Source organism: Hyperolius riggenbachi, chromosome 1 (assembly GCF_040937935.1).
Source record: "Hyperolius riggenbachi isolate aHypRig1 chromosome 1, aHypRig1.pri, whole genome shotgun sequence".
NCBI classification, from domain to species: Eukaryota; Metazoa; Chordata; class Amphibia; order Anura; family Hyperoliidae; genus Hyperolius; species Hyperolius riggenbachi.
Genome location: NC_090646.1, coordinates 120200981 through 120215498, shown reverse-complemented (window position 1 = coordinate 120215498; position 14518 = coordinate 120200981). Strand labels below are relative to the sequence as shown.

The following is a 14518-nucleotide window of genomic DNA, read 5'->3' as shown; positions in this document are numbered from 1 at the left end:
TACACCAACCTTCCCTCTACCTACTCCTAACACTAACAACAGCCCCCCCCCCCCCCCCCCCCTTCTCCAATATCTGCACCACAAGCTCCCAATTACCTACTGGACGCTCCTCTACTTGAAATTAACAGTTGTGATCTATGCAGCTCCTATTTTCCCTAATGGCTGACTGCATCCAAATTACAGTACCTGCTTCTCTTTAAATACGGTATCATATTCAATCTTAGATGAAGCTTATTGAATAGTAATGCTGGAAGTGCAGTAATGCCAAGTGTACAATGTAAGGCCCAGTGCACACCAAAAATGTCTCGCAGATCCGCAAAACGCTAGAGATTTTAAAGCAGATTTCAGAGCGATTCGAGCCATGTCAGAAAACAAAACACTTGAGCGTTTTGCTGGTGATTTCGGCAAAATGCTCAAACGCTAGCGTTTTTGAAAGCGCTAGTGTAATAAAACCCTATGAGCCCGTTCTTACTTGGGCGATTTGCGCTAATCTCTGCAAATCGCCCAAAATTGCGAAACGCAAACGCGTAGCCTGCACCATTTTCAGGCCATTTCCTGGCGATCGCGTTTCAGTGCTATAGATGCGCTAAGCGCGATCGTGGGAAAAATCGCTACATTGTCCAGGGATTTTTCTGTATGAAATTGCGAAAAAAAAAAAAATCACTCCTGCAAAAAGTTTTGCGCTTTCAAGTGTGAATGGGGCCTTAGAGAGGTTTTCTAAACATTTGTGTAGCAGATTTCAAATATTGTTACAGTAAAGCTGTTATTGAACAGCTTCTGTAACAAAAACGCCTGGAAAATCTGATCTTGCGTTTTTTAGAGCGTTTTTCCACTTTCCTATACTTTAACATTGAGGCAGAGACGCCTCAGAAATCTAAAAAAAATGCTGCAGCCCCCGAGTTTGTATTTGTGGAAAAACCGACCGGCTCTGGTGTGTGCACCATCCCATTCACTTCCATTAGCCAAGCGGTTTTCCCGATGCAAGAGTTTTAGAAAACGCTCTAGAACCGCTCTGGTGTGCACCAGCCCAAAGACTTGCGGTAGATCAGGTAAACCATCGATCACCCCATGATACCATTTGGTTATCTGACATTTCATCTTGTACAGGCAAGTTTAGACAAGATGTCACTAGCTCTAGCCCCATACACACTGGGGGACCTTGATCGCATTAAAAAGGTGTCCCCTAAACAACTTTTGTTATGTCTTTGGATTCTCTCCATGACCAATACCGGACCACATGCAAATTGTTTACACAAAGTACTAGCAATTGCAGACAGTAGAAATTTGTAGTGTGTTCCTGGCCTAAGGTCAGGGTCTCACTTATCAGAACTGCACGGAGTTTTCCAATATGTTCTATGGGGAGAACTCACGGGATTCTATGTTCATTTCGAGGCATGGAAGTGACAGCTTCTGTCCTGTTGGTACCTTGTCTGGAATATAGTAATCATCACTGATAAGCAAATTACAGCCATAAAAGTTTTCCTGGAAGAATTCGTCAGGGAGAGATAAAATACATAAACTATTGACCTTTTTCTAACTCTGGGATACTTAATAGGCTGCCACTGATTAGAGACTGTAAAACATTCAACCTACTTTGTAATTGTTTAAATATAAAAGAAAACCCTGGAATAGTTAAAGTCATTTTTAGGATTAGGCAGATAAATGGTTTATCTCATCAGTTTAATTTCACCTCAGGTTCACTTTAATAAAGTGTGCAGTTTGTCACAACTGATACAGTCTGCAGGAACAGTGCACAGTCCTGGTGGAGTATTTAAGGAATAAAAGCCATTACAGCAGAACTGAGATAGCACATTCAGATGTGTCATTTTCCAGGTACAGAAACTTTCTAAGACCGTGTAAACAGAAAGGCATCCTTATGGGGAATCTGAAAATACCCAGAAGTCAGATAATTGCAAATCTGAACAGGAAATATTTTAGGTCCATTACGACTTCATGAAAAGTACAGTATTACAGTCCACAGGGACATCCCATTCCTGTGTTCTCATCTGTTCCCATCATCTTCCCTCCTGCTGATTTCTTAGAACAATCCTGCCAGTTGCACATCATTGTAGCTCTCCATAAACATTTACAGCAGAGGTGCCCACACTTTTTCAGATTGTGAGCCAATTTCGAAAATTACAAATTAAAAATATCTGCCAGGCAGAATCAACCTACAATTGCAGCACAGGCACAGCGGTAGCAGTTGTGATCAGCAGTAGCACATATTGCTTCTAAGAGATGAGGCACACTGCAGAGCACTTTTCGATCTGTCAGCGCTGCGTTTGCTCCCACTGACTTGCATTAAAACCGTGGCAAAAATAGTTTTTTTAAAAAATGCAAGTCAATGGAAGCGTGCTTTTAAATACACAAATACAAAGCTGCGCTCTGTATGGCTCCCCACCTTACATCATCATCTTGCTCTACACTGATGTGCAAAACTTCAGGACAGCATGATAGCGTATCACACCAAGCTAATGCAAGACAGACAGTACTAGGCATATGGACAAGCACCATAAATAACAGCTGAGTAATTAAATTGATATTGAGGACCCCCCACATGCATATAAGTATGGAAAGAAACCAATTAGGTGGAATGTGCTAATGGGCAATAATAATAATTAGCAAGGAGAAAAGTACCCAATAAAGCAGCACCAGACCAACCAGAATTATATGAAGACAAAAAAAAAAAAAAAAAAAAAAAAAAAAAAAAGTTGTTTTTTTTGGTACAAACTTCAAGATAAAAACAACAATTAAAATCACCAACGGTGAAAAAAGGCAGGGTACAATGGTCATAATAGTAATATTGCATACAATATGCTGCTAATCATAACTGGTATACACATTTCATCAAGCAGACTAGTATTAGGCCTTCCCCGAGAGGGTCCGTCATCGTTGTGGGAAGTCTATTAGGTAATAATCTGTGCACACATTTACTGAAGCGAACACCCTCCTTTGCCTGTTTTGAGTGCTAGATGTGTAATATTGTCCAGTTACTGGAGCTCTGCACATCCATCCATCGTCTGCGACCCTGAAAGTGGAAGTCGGATCCTCTCCTGCATGGAGCACAATGACGTGCTGCTCGTGCACAGATCAGCTGAGAGGAGGACGACGGGAGAAGAGGAGAAAGCCAGACCATGTGTAGACCACATGATCCGACTTCCACTTCCGGGGTCACAGTGTGACTTTGAGAGTAGTCGGCCCAATGCAATTTACATCGGCCAGACTGGGGAGGAGAAAGCTTTATAGAACTGGGCAGTAAGTTAGAGATTATTACCAAGTATCTCATGGTTATGCTTAAATGCATAACAGCACCCGGCTAAAAAGGCCTGAGGAGAACACTACACTTTTTTCCCCCTGACATGGGAGGCATGTTCCTTGTGTTCCACTGAACCCTGGTTGTGAATACCTGGTCTATTGTGTGTACAGGTTTCCTCCAAGGCTAGTCTTTCCCTCTACAGTTTGCCTACTTGGAAAATGCTCTCCTGATTGCAGAAGTAGTTTCCAAAAACAAAGCAGAACTGTCTTCTTAATCCATCAGTCGCTGCTACCCACTGAACAGGATATGCCGCTTAGTGGGAAGCTTAATGACTCATTAATGGTGACCTAAAAACCCTTTGCAAAAAATGTTTTAAAGAGACAGTTTAAAGGAAGGCCAAACAAGGATACACATGCACAAATACTGTCGCCAGCAGGGCCATAGTTCTGTACATCATGACATGCTGAGCATCGTCCCTCCAAAGCAATAGCCTAGAAATGTATCTGTATACATTGCGAGGTTATTGCTTTGGAGGGCTGGAGGGACGATGCTCAGCAAATGGAGGGTCAGAGAGCGGGCGGGGTGAGGATGGAGAACAGTGGATTCAACCGGCACTTAGGCGAGATGCGCCAGCCTCCAGAACTCTAGCCGATGCATTGGGGGTGAGGGGCATAGTACACATTCTAGGCAGAGGCAGCCCCAAAAAGCCTCTTCATCCAAGAACCCCCTAGTGTGAGTACCAGGCTAAGGCTCCATTCACACTTAAAAACGCCGGATAATTTTTCCGGCGTTTTGCAGGAGTGATTTTTCGTGATTTCACGCAAAAAAAAAAAAAAAAAAAAAAAAACACTGAACACTGCTGCAATTTTGCCACGATCGTGTTTAGCGCTTCTATACCACTGAAACGCGACCGCCAGGAAAGCGCCTGAAAATGGTGCAGACGTCGTGTTTGCGTTTTTGGGCAATTTGCACAAATTGCCCAAGTAAGAATGGGCCTGTAGGGTTTCATTACACTAGCGCTTTTACAAAGTGCTAGCGTTTGAGCATTTTGCCGAAATCGCAGCAAAACGCTCTAGTGTGAATGGGCCCTTAAAGCCTGCTACACAAAGAGTTTTGGTGCAACCCCTGCACATACACAATGGTTGGCTCTGTCCTAGCAGCATCTTCTGGTCTATGGAGAGGAGACTGGATTAGTGAGTCGCACCATACCGAGGGAACTTTCCTTGATGTCTCAGCACAAACCAAATGATGACAAGCAAGGGGGACCATCCTAGTAGATCACAGCACTGGGACGCTTGTATTTGCTAAACTACCTGGAACTTGTTAACCACAGATCCCAGAAAGTACTTATGAACAAATCTTATTTAGGCCTTGTTCACATTAAGAAAAAATTGCAAGCGCTGAGCGTTTTTTAAAATCGTTCTTCCTAGGGCTGTGGAGTCAGAGTAATTTTTAGGTACCTGGAGTCGGAGTCAGGAAAAAAAAATGCACCGACTACGACTCCTAATGAATTTAAACTGTAAGTAAAATTAAAAAAAATATGATAAAATGTTCTATTTCTCAGATAATAGTCATCATAAATAATTAATACAGTAATAGCTGTGCTTAGTCCACAAAAATAAAATAAACCAGAGGTACCTGTTTGCCTCAATAAAGCAGTCCCCGTATTTTTAAAGCCAGATACACATATCTGATTGTGACTGTATATATGATGTGTACACAGCAATCTTTTATATATGTTACAGCCAGAACCCGAAGTCTGGCCATTCCGGGTTCTGGCCGGTCAGAATGCGAAGTGGCCGGCTTATCCGGCCAGTATGCAAAACGGCGAGTTTTTGTGGACTTTGGCCAGCCAGAACGCATTCTGGCTAGATGTGGCCGGCCAAGTCCCGAAGTACCGTTACCCGCCGCAAATTACGGTTACCTCCGCTTCATTGTCCCTCCTGCTGCTGCCGCTTATTGTTTCATCCCCTTTTCTGTCCCCCTCTCCTCCTGCAAGCAAGGACTCGGGGCTTCCTGTCATGCTGCCGGTTGCAGCTGCTTTCTTCCTTTCCTGTATGGACCCGGGGCTGGCTTGTATGCTGCCGGCTGCAGCAGATTCCCACACCACCTTCCGTCTTCTCTCCATCTTCTCCCTGCAGCCTTCTTTCTCTGCTTTCTGTCTTCTATGCATCTTCTCCCAGCCACCTTCCTTCTCAGCCTTCTGCATTCTATCTTCTCTTCCCGAATCCCAAGCAGTGCATCGCTCCCAGCCACCTAATTTAAAGTGGACCTTAACTCTTGCACAGGACTGAAGGGTAGGTTTACAAAACGCACCCTGTATGTATCTAGAGAGTTTAGCCTGCCTGCTCTCCCTCATCTGTGACTAAAAACCATTGTAATTTGATCTCTCCTGTGTCACCTGACTACTGCGGCAGAGCAGCTAATTTGAAAGCACAGGATGTTAAATATGTCTGCTCCCATGAAAGCAGGATGTAGACACACTGCAGATTTATTGCAGGATTTTTATCAGCTGTAACTAAGAAATGCTTTTCTTTAAAAATATTATTATGCTGCATCTGTAGCAGAGAGGAAGTTCCGAGTGCTATTCATGGTGCTGGACAGGACCCAGGATGTTCTGGGATTTGTGCGTTTTGCAGTTTGGCCGACTGACTTTGGCCGTTTCTAGAACTGGCCGGCCAATGTCAGAAATTCCCAGCATTTTGGACTTTGGCCGACGTCACATCGGCCAGTTCTAGAAACGGCCGGCCAATTCTAGAATTGGCCGATTTCTGGTTTTGGCCGTAACATATATACTAAATAACATCTATGCTGTAAGCATAAAGCCTGATGTGTCACTAATAGAGATGGACAATGAGATGGAAATCATTCTGCGTTGATGCTGGTTTATGCAAATGTATGCACTCCCTTTGCTCACAAAATCAAATAATTTTTTTAATTAATGATTGTTAAAATTTGGTTTGGTGACTACAAATTAAAGGGTACCTGAGACGGATGAAAAGAAAAAGGTTTATACATACCTGGGGCTTCCTCCAGCCTCCTTCAGGCTAATCAGTCCCTCGCTGTCCTCCTCCGCCACCCAGATCTTCTGCTATGAGTCCTGGTAATTCAGCCAGTCAGCGCAGTCCGGCCGTGTGCCGCTCCCACAGCCAGGAACATTCTGCACCTGCGCAATAGTGCTGCACAGGTGTAGTACGCTCCCAGCGGCGGAGTGTGTACATGTGCACTACGCCAGACTGGCTCAAGCACCTGGACCCATAGCAGAAGATCCAGGTGGCGGAGGAGGACAGCGAGGGACTGATTAGCCTGAAGGGGGCTGGAGGAAGCCCTATGTCTGTATAACACTTTAATTTCATCTGTCTCAGGTTTACTTTGTTACACAGTAGTACTATACTCTACATATGCACTCCCCACAGAGCTGCCGGAAATCTACTGAGAATGTTGTGCACATTGAAAATCTAATTTTAAAACAATTTTTTTTTCTGAAAAGGTCTATTCACTACATTTTATATTTACGAATTAATGTGAACATACGTTCCTTTTACCGGATCCAAGATGAAAAACAAGATATATGGACAAGTTACTTGTTATAGATCATCTAAAGTTTTGATGGTTTACACAGCAAATCTAGCCGCAAACAGCTTCAACAGTATATGATTATTTATTCCTGTGATACGAGAGCAGCCATGTTCTGTTTGTAATCACTACACACAGGCAAGCTGATCTGCATCTCCAGTTCTCAGCCTGTGAAAACGTCACTTCCCTCTCCTTCTCCCCTGTGCCTCTGAAATCTCTGGCTAGTAACACATCCTCCTCCTGCCCAGACTGAGCTCCCATAAGCCCTTGCTACATGAGTCTGAAAGTGCCAAAGCACTGGAGAAGTTGTGGGTGATGCTTGTATAGTTTATAGGGAATTAGATTAAAAAAAATTATATATATTTGTATTGGGCTTGAGGAATGCCCTATAAAACTATATGAAAGGAACACAATTATGAAATGAGTAAAAGTTTATCTCGGATCCACTTTATTTCACATTAATTGGTAAATATAAAATGTAGTGAACAGGAGTTCCTTTTACCAGTTCACTGTGGTCTGATGGAGCCAGTGGTCTACTACTAGTAACACAATAGTACACAATTCACCAGTAAAAATTCTTCCTTAAACTAATTAAGTTTCCCTGTTTCAAAAAAGCACACCTGCTTAATAATAGGACACGCCATATAGGCGGGGTCCTTCAATTCAAAACTCCCAAACACTCCCACTTTGGGTAGTATAAATAAGAGCCGTATGGACCGTAGCGTCACCTGACGAAGGCGTGGTTACGCCGAAACGCGTCGTGACGTCATACGGCTCCAGCGCACCAGGCTTCGCCCACCGCGTGTCACTCCCGCCGATACCACCGCTCCTGCTGTCCCGGCCAGGCACAGGAGCAGAGAAAGGACCGCCCGCAGGCCTGACAAGCGCACTTTTCATCAACGCACTGTAAGTGTATTTATGTTGCGTGTTTTTCAAGATTAAAAAGTTAATGCACCAAGGAGCGCTCCGTTGTTTCTTCTTCTGTCATCAGGGGGCTCTGTATGGCTGATTTTGGGGTGAAACCCCTCCCACAGTGTGAGGTCAGCGCCTCACAGCACTGAGGTACTGACACCACACTGATAGCCTCGTTGCATTGTGGGAAATAACAGCTGTTTCCAACTACCAAAAAAAAAAGCAAGCAGCATCTCCTTCCAGTGACATCACCTGGCAGCAGAAAACAAATTGTCACCATGTATTAAATGTCTGAATGTAAATCAGGGAGAGGAAAGATTTTACAATGAGCAAACACTGACTAAATCATTTATACATAATCATTGCAAAAAATTAAGCACTTTTTTATTACATTATTTTCATTGGAGTTGCTCCTTAACAACAAGCAAGCTGGTAAAAAAAATAAATAAAAAATAAATAAAAAGCTGCATAATCAGAGGGACGTGGAGGCTGCCATATTTATTCCTTTTTAAAGAGGAACTGTAACATAAAAATATCCCCTGGGGGGTACTCACCTCGGGTGGGGGAAGCCTCCGGATCCTAATGAGGCTTCCCACGCTGTCCTCCATCCGTCAGGGGTCTCGCTGCAGCCCTCCGTGGAGTCCGGGCAGCGGTGACGTCATTATTTACCTTCCTGGCTCCTGCGCAGGCGCTCTGACGGCTGTCGGCTCCGAACTACACGGAAATACCCGATCGCCGTCGGGTCCGCTCTACTGCGCAGGCGCAAGTTTCCTGCGCCTGCGCAGTAGAGCGGACCCGAATGAGATCGGGTATTTCCGTGTAGTTCGGAATGGAAAGCCGCCACAGCGCCCCCGCTGGAGCCAGCAAAGGTAAATATTGAAATGACAGTCGGCACAGTCGCCGGCTGTTCGGAGGGCTGCGGAGAGACCCCCGTGGGACAGAGGACGGCGTGGGAAGCCTCATTAGGATCCGGAGGCTTCCCCCACCCGAGGTGAGTACCCCCCAGGGGATGTTTTGAATGTTACAGAGTCTCTTTAAACAAAACCAGTCGCCTGGCTGTCCTCTGCCTAATACTTTTAGCTATAAACCCTGAATAAGCATATGCAGATCAGATGTTTCTGACTGAAGTCTGACTGGATTAACTGCATGCTTGTTTCAGGTGTGCGGTTCAGATACTACAGATGAGCAGGACTGCCAGGCATCTGGCATTGCCTAAAAGGAAATAAATATGCCACCCTCCAAATCCCTCTCACTTCTGGTTCCCTTTAAAATGTGTACTCACTGAAAATTCATCATAGCTTACTCTCTCATCCCTCAGCCGGAACTGTAACAGCCGGGAACAAGGAAAATGTGGTATCTGTGTGTAACTGGTCATGACCCGTTTCTACCCATATTACAGAATGTTACATTTTTTAAAAGGTCTGTTGTGTTCCACTGAAGTGAAATGACATCTGCACATAATCTCCCAGGCATAGCGTTCTAACACAGCTATAATCTGGTACTGAATGCCTCCCCTGCCAGTGCCAAGAGAAAGAATACACTTCCTATTCTTCACAATGGGAGATTTTTTTTTTTTTTTTATTTATTTTTTTTAAAGCACATTACAAAGGTTCTGGTTCATTTTTTTTTTAGTTTACTATAAAAACATTGCTACGCAAAAGATTTTTTTCTTTTTAACAAGAAATGTTTATTGACAAATCTAGAGAGAATGTACAAACAATGGTACAAACTGATGCAAATGACTATTTGCATGAAAGTCAGTTTCTTGAAGAAGGATTAGCTTTCAGGGATAAGAACTCCCTTTGTCAGAAAGTTATAAAATTTATATTTATACACTCATCTCTGTCGGAAAATATCTGCATCTAACCAAGTGAGGCCCCACTCCAGAAAAGGTTATCCATTGTAGTCTCAAGCAAACTTTTGTTTTCCATAACATTTTAGTAAGGGGGCTTTTTGGACCATTGTAGCCCCTAACACACTCCAATGAGTTCTGGTTCACCATGAGCTTGCTGGGTATTCTGTACCTCTTGGTGCTTCTAGTCCTACTCCATAGAGCCACAATAATCTATGCCATGCACTGATGAGGATCAACCAATCCAAAACAGTCTGTATGCATGTTGGATTATTGTGGCTCTGTACAAATAACACAATTATAATAAGGACAACAATGGTTAATTTGCATATATTCAGCAGTGGTGCACTGGGAGACATTTCTGAGCTCACTCCAACCTGAATTATCGCAAATATTTTCTGTTTTAAGAAAGCAAACTTTTGTTTTCCTTCAAAAAATACAAACAGTTTGCGTCGGTGGAGGCAGTAAAAGGATGACAGCGTACTTCCATCTATGGTAGAATTCCAGGGAAAGAAAAGCAGGCTTGAGAAGAGACTGGGATATACTCACCCCATCCCTGGCAGCGGGACTGCTTGTTCCTCAGGAACTCCATATAATGCAGGTCACTTATTTTCTCCAGCATTTGTCATGCAAAGATCTGCACTTTAGTTTCCAAACTTTTAGGTATAAATTCACTCACACCAACAATCCAAAGGTCACTGTGCTGAGACAAATTGTGTTTGTGACAGTAAGGAAGCAAGTCACACTGCCATAGATGAGGCAAAGGATATTCCCTACTTTTGACAGGCAGGTTTTTATACATGTTTGGTGTCCGTTCTGAATGCAGATAACAGTGCTTTGCCTTCCATTTACTTTTCAGGAGAGCTGGGGCTGCATTCGACTGTAGAAAGTGAACACAGGCAAGCTCAGAGTAGTGCTGGCACTCTATGTACCCAGATTCATCTCAACCTACCACACATCAGTTCAGGTACTATTTATTATGAAATACAACCATCTTACTCAGCTTCCCAAGTATACAGTTTTTCATTGAAGCAGAAAGCTAGGCAAAAAATAAAATAAAAAGCAAGTGTTTCAGATGAGCACGTCCTCTCTAAGGCCTCGTTTACATTACACGCGTTGCCGTCCATATTTCGGGAAAGTGTGCAGGAGGCAGACACGCATGACATCAGAAATGCATAGACTGCACTGTCTGATGTTCACACTGCATGCGTTCCTGACCAATGCAGTCCGCAAGCGCATGCTGCACACATTTTTTGCCCAAACGCATGGCTGTCTCATTCACTACAGTGAATGTGAATCAGCCACGCAACACATACAAATGCAGATAGCGTGCATTCGTACGTGTTGCGTTGGTAATGTGAACGAGGCCTCAGCATGAGAGGAGCATGTCATGCTTTTGTACGTTAAAGCAAATCTGAAGCAAAAATAAACTTGAGAATGAATTGTGTATGTAGTATGGAAGATAAATCCTATACTATAAAACGTGCCCCTGTTTTTTGCTACTGCGCCTGTGCGCAGTTTACGGACAGCTGGACGGGACCAGGGAGCGAGGTGGGCCCGTGCGTGACGGTTGCACGCATGCGCACTGGTGGCGGCAGCAGGAAAAAGACCTATAGCTGTTTTTAAACAAGCTTGGGTCTATTAGTAGAACGTCAGGGCTGTGGAGTCGGTCCAAAAATCCACCGACTCAGACTCCTCAGTTTAGGATTCCACCGACTTCGACTCCTCTAATTTACATATTACAATTTTGTTGATTAAAAGTATGTAACATGAAATTCAACTCTTAACTGCCAACGCTTAGGAATTTTACAAGACAACTGAAGTGAGAAGGATATGTAGACTACTATATTTATTCCCTTTAGACTAAAACTAGTCCGTGGTAAGAGTACTTATAAATGGTACAAACCGGAACTAAGAACATCTATCAGGCCCTAGGCAATGTAACTGTGGGTACATGTAAAAATGATGTGCAGGTACTCTGCAGGGGAATGAGGAGATTATAAACAGACAACACCTCTGTGTTCAATGTGCACAGCATTCTCAGTGGATTCCCTGCAGCTCTGTGGGGAGTGCATATGTAGAGTATAGTACTACTGTGTAACAAAGTAAACCTGAGACAGATGAAATTAAAGTTTTATACATACCTGGGGCTTCCTCCAGCCGCCTTCAGGATAATCAGTCCCTCGTTGTCCTCCTCCACCACCTGGATCTTCTGCTATGAGTCCAGGTACTTGAGCCAGTCGGGCGTAGTGCGCATGCACACACTCCGCCGCCAGGAGCATACTACACCTGTGCAGCACTATTGCGCAGGTGCAGAATGTTCCTGGCTGTGGGAACGTCATGCGGCCGGACAGCGCTGACTGGCTGAATTACCAGGACTCATAGCAGAAGATCCGGGTGGTGGAGGACAGCGAGGGACTGATTAGCCTGAAGGGGGCTGGAGGAAGCCCCAGGTATGTATAAAACTTTACTTTTCATCCGTCTAAGGTACCCTTTAATTTGCAGTCACCAAACCAAATTTTAACAACATATCAAATTATTTGATTTCATGAGCAAAGGGAGTGCATACATTTGCATAAATCAGCATCAATGCTGAATTATTTCCATCTCATTGACCATCTCTATTATTGACACAGCTACACATCAGGCTTTATTCTTACAGCATAGATGTTATTTAGTATATATAAGAGATTCCTGTGTACACATCATATATACAGTCACAATCAGATGTGTAGATCTGACCTTAAAAATTACGGGGACTGCTTTATTGAAGCAGCACAAGTAACTAATTTTGATTGGTTTACTTCATTTTTGTGGACTAAGCACAGCTATTACTGTATATATACACATTATTTTTAATGACTTTTATCTGAGAAATAGAACATTTTATCATATTTACTATTTTAATTACAGTTACAAATTCCTCAGGAGTCGGTGCATTTTTCCCCGACTCCGACTCCAGGCACCCAAAATTTCCCGACTCCGACTCCACAGCCCTGTAGAACGTAAATAGAACATCAATAGCAAAGAAAGGAGTTTCATATTGCTTTCCAGTACAGGAAGAGTTAAGGTGCCCATACAACAAGCGACTTTGATGGCTGATCGATCAACCAATTTGATTATTATCAAATTAGTTGAAAATCCGTGCCGCCAAATGCAGGCCCAATCGACGTGGCGACCAATTTCGGGCCGAAATTTGTTGCATTAGTCGATCACGCATGGTGCAAGATGCCGGGCCAAACTTTGATCGGTTGTGCGGCGCCCGATTTCTGAACGAGCGACGAAACCCCCGTCGCTGCCGTAATGTATAAGAGTGCCCCCCCATATGCATTTATACTTTACCTGTCCTATGTCAGCCGCCACGTGGTGTCCGTAATCTCCAGGTGGCCTTCACACATGCCACTGCATAGCATCTGACCTCAGACACTATGCGCCAGTGGTGTGTATGGAGAGCCGTCTGGAAGTGACGAACACCACACGTTTAGTGGGCATTTTTTGAGCGAGGCATAAACTAAGCACTTTCCAAACTTATTTTCAGGGCTGTTTTTCAGATGTGCAAACACACCTGAAACAGGAAGCAGTGTTTATGTGATAAATAGAAATATTTATACCAGCCCTTAGGAATGAAGTCACTCTATCCTAGTGTGCATTTCCTTTATTGGTTTCCTGCTTGCTAAGTTCAGTTTTGTGACTAACCAATAGCTGGGCATGCTCCAAAGCCTGAGGAAATGAGTCAACTGCAGGAAGACTTGAAAGTGTTGTGAACAGAGAGAAAGCAATACCTTTACTGCTGGCAGAGACATGACAGAGATCTGTGCTGCTGTAGCAACCGTGCAAAGGACCCACTGCAAGCCATGGCAACCTGCCTATCAGCATTCCTGACTGAAAATAGTAATAAGAAGTACACATCTGAATGGTACAAAGCTTTCAAGTCACAGCAACCTAAGTGCTGACAGACAGCAAAGATTCAGCTACTAAACACCTACTGTATGCTATACCTGAAATCTATGGGAGTTTTGTTTTTAATAAAAGCAAACCGGTGGCAAGAAAGGGATTACAATGTGATACTTACCTCAGGAATGGGAAACCACTTGGTGGGCCAGAGGCTCCTCCTCTTCCAGACCTCCATTGCTGCCCAGGATTCCTCCTCTTGTGGTTGCGCTCTCGTCTGTGTGCAAACTTATCTGTACTGGTCATGAGCAAGTACGTTGCACATGCAAGGTACAGAAAAGCTGGTACACAAGAGAAATACTCAAGCTCTCGTCAAATATCATCAGAGACCCAGCACTGGAACAATGGGGGTCTAAGAGGATCTGGGAAGCCACATGACTATCCAGAGGCTTGTCACTACCAGGGCTGTGAAATCGCTACAAAAATGGACCCCTCAGTTTATTAAACCGCCAACTTCAACCCTCGACTGACTCCACAGCGCTGCCCACTACTGAGCAAAGAATCTATTGATACTGAATCTGGATGGAGGCACAAGAGAAGCGGGACCAAAAAAGAAGGCACGGGGGTGGGGGGGGGGGGGGTGGAAAGAGAAACAGGAGGAGGCATAACAAAGGCACTGATGGACAGGGGGTGGCAGGGGACAGAGGTAGCATAGCGTTTCAACTTACATACAAATTCAGTTTAAAAACTAACCTACAGCTCCTATAGAAATGTTATTGTTATCTTATTCGTTAACCAAGGATTACCTGTAAAGAAAACCCTGCAAATCCTCCACGAGGAGATTACTAGTCATGGGAACATATGCGACAAGCTCTTGTCAGATATGTTCCAGGGGGTCCACGCAGTGCAACGGTGGAGGCCATGAGAAGGTGGAAAGCCTCCGAGTGTTCCAGAGGCTTCCATCTTCTTATGCTGGATACACACCATGCGTTTCCACGTCGCACGCGTCCGTCGACACGATTATTTCCGAG

General features: G+C 44.0%; 1 protein-coding gene across 7 annotated transcripts in view; it reads right to left on the bottom strand.

The window, feature by feature from the left end:
- TBC1D1 (TBC1 domain family member 1) overlaps positions 1 to 14518 on the bottom strand; it is a 222096-nt gene that overhangs the window by 165553 nt on the left and 42025 nt on the right. Inside the window, exon 1 of one of the 7 annotated variants that reach the window (XM_068278444.1) lies at positions 13669 to 13728. The exons of the other annotated variants lie outside the window; for them this stretch is intronic. Within the exon in view, the coding sequence (XP_068134545.1) occupies positions 13669 to 13725 (57 nt within the window). The 5' untranslated portion in view covers positions 13726 to 13728. Of the gene's footprint in view, positions 1 to 13668; positions 13729 to 14518 lie in introns of those variants that run through there. 7 annotated transcript variants of the gene reach the window in all.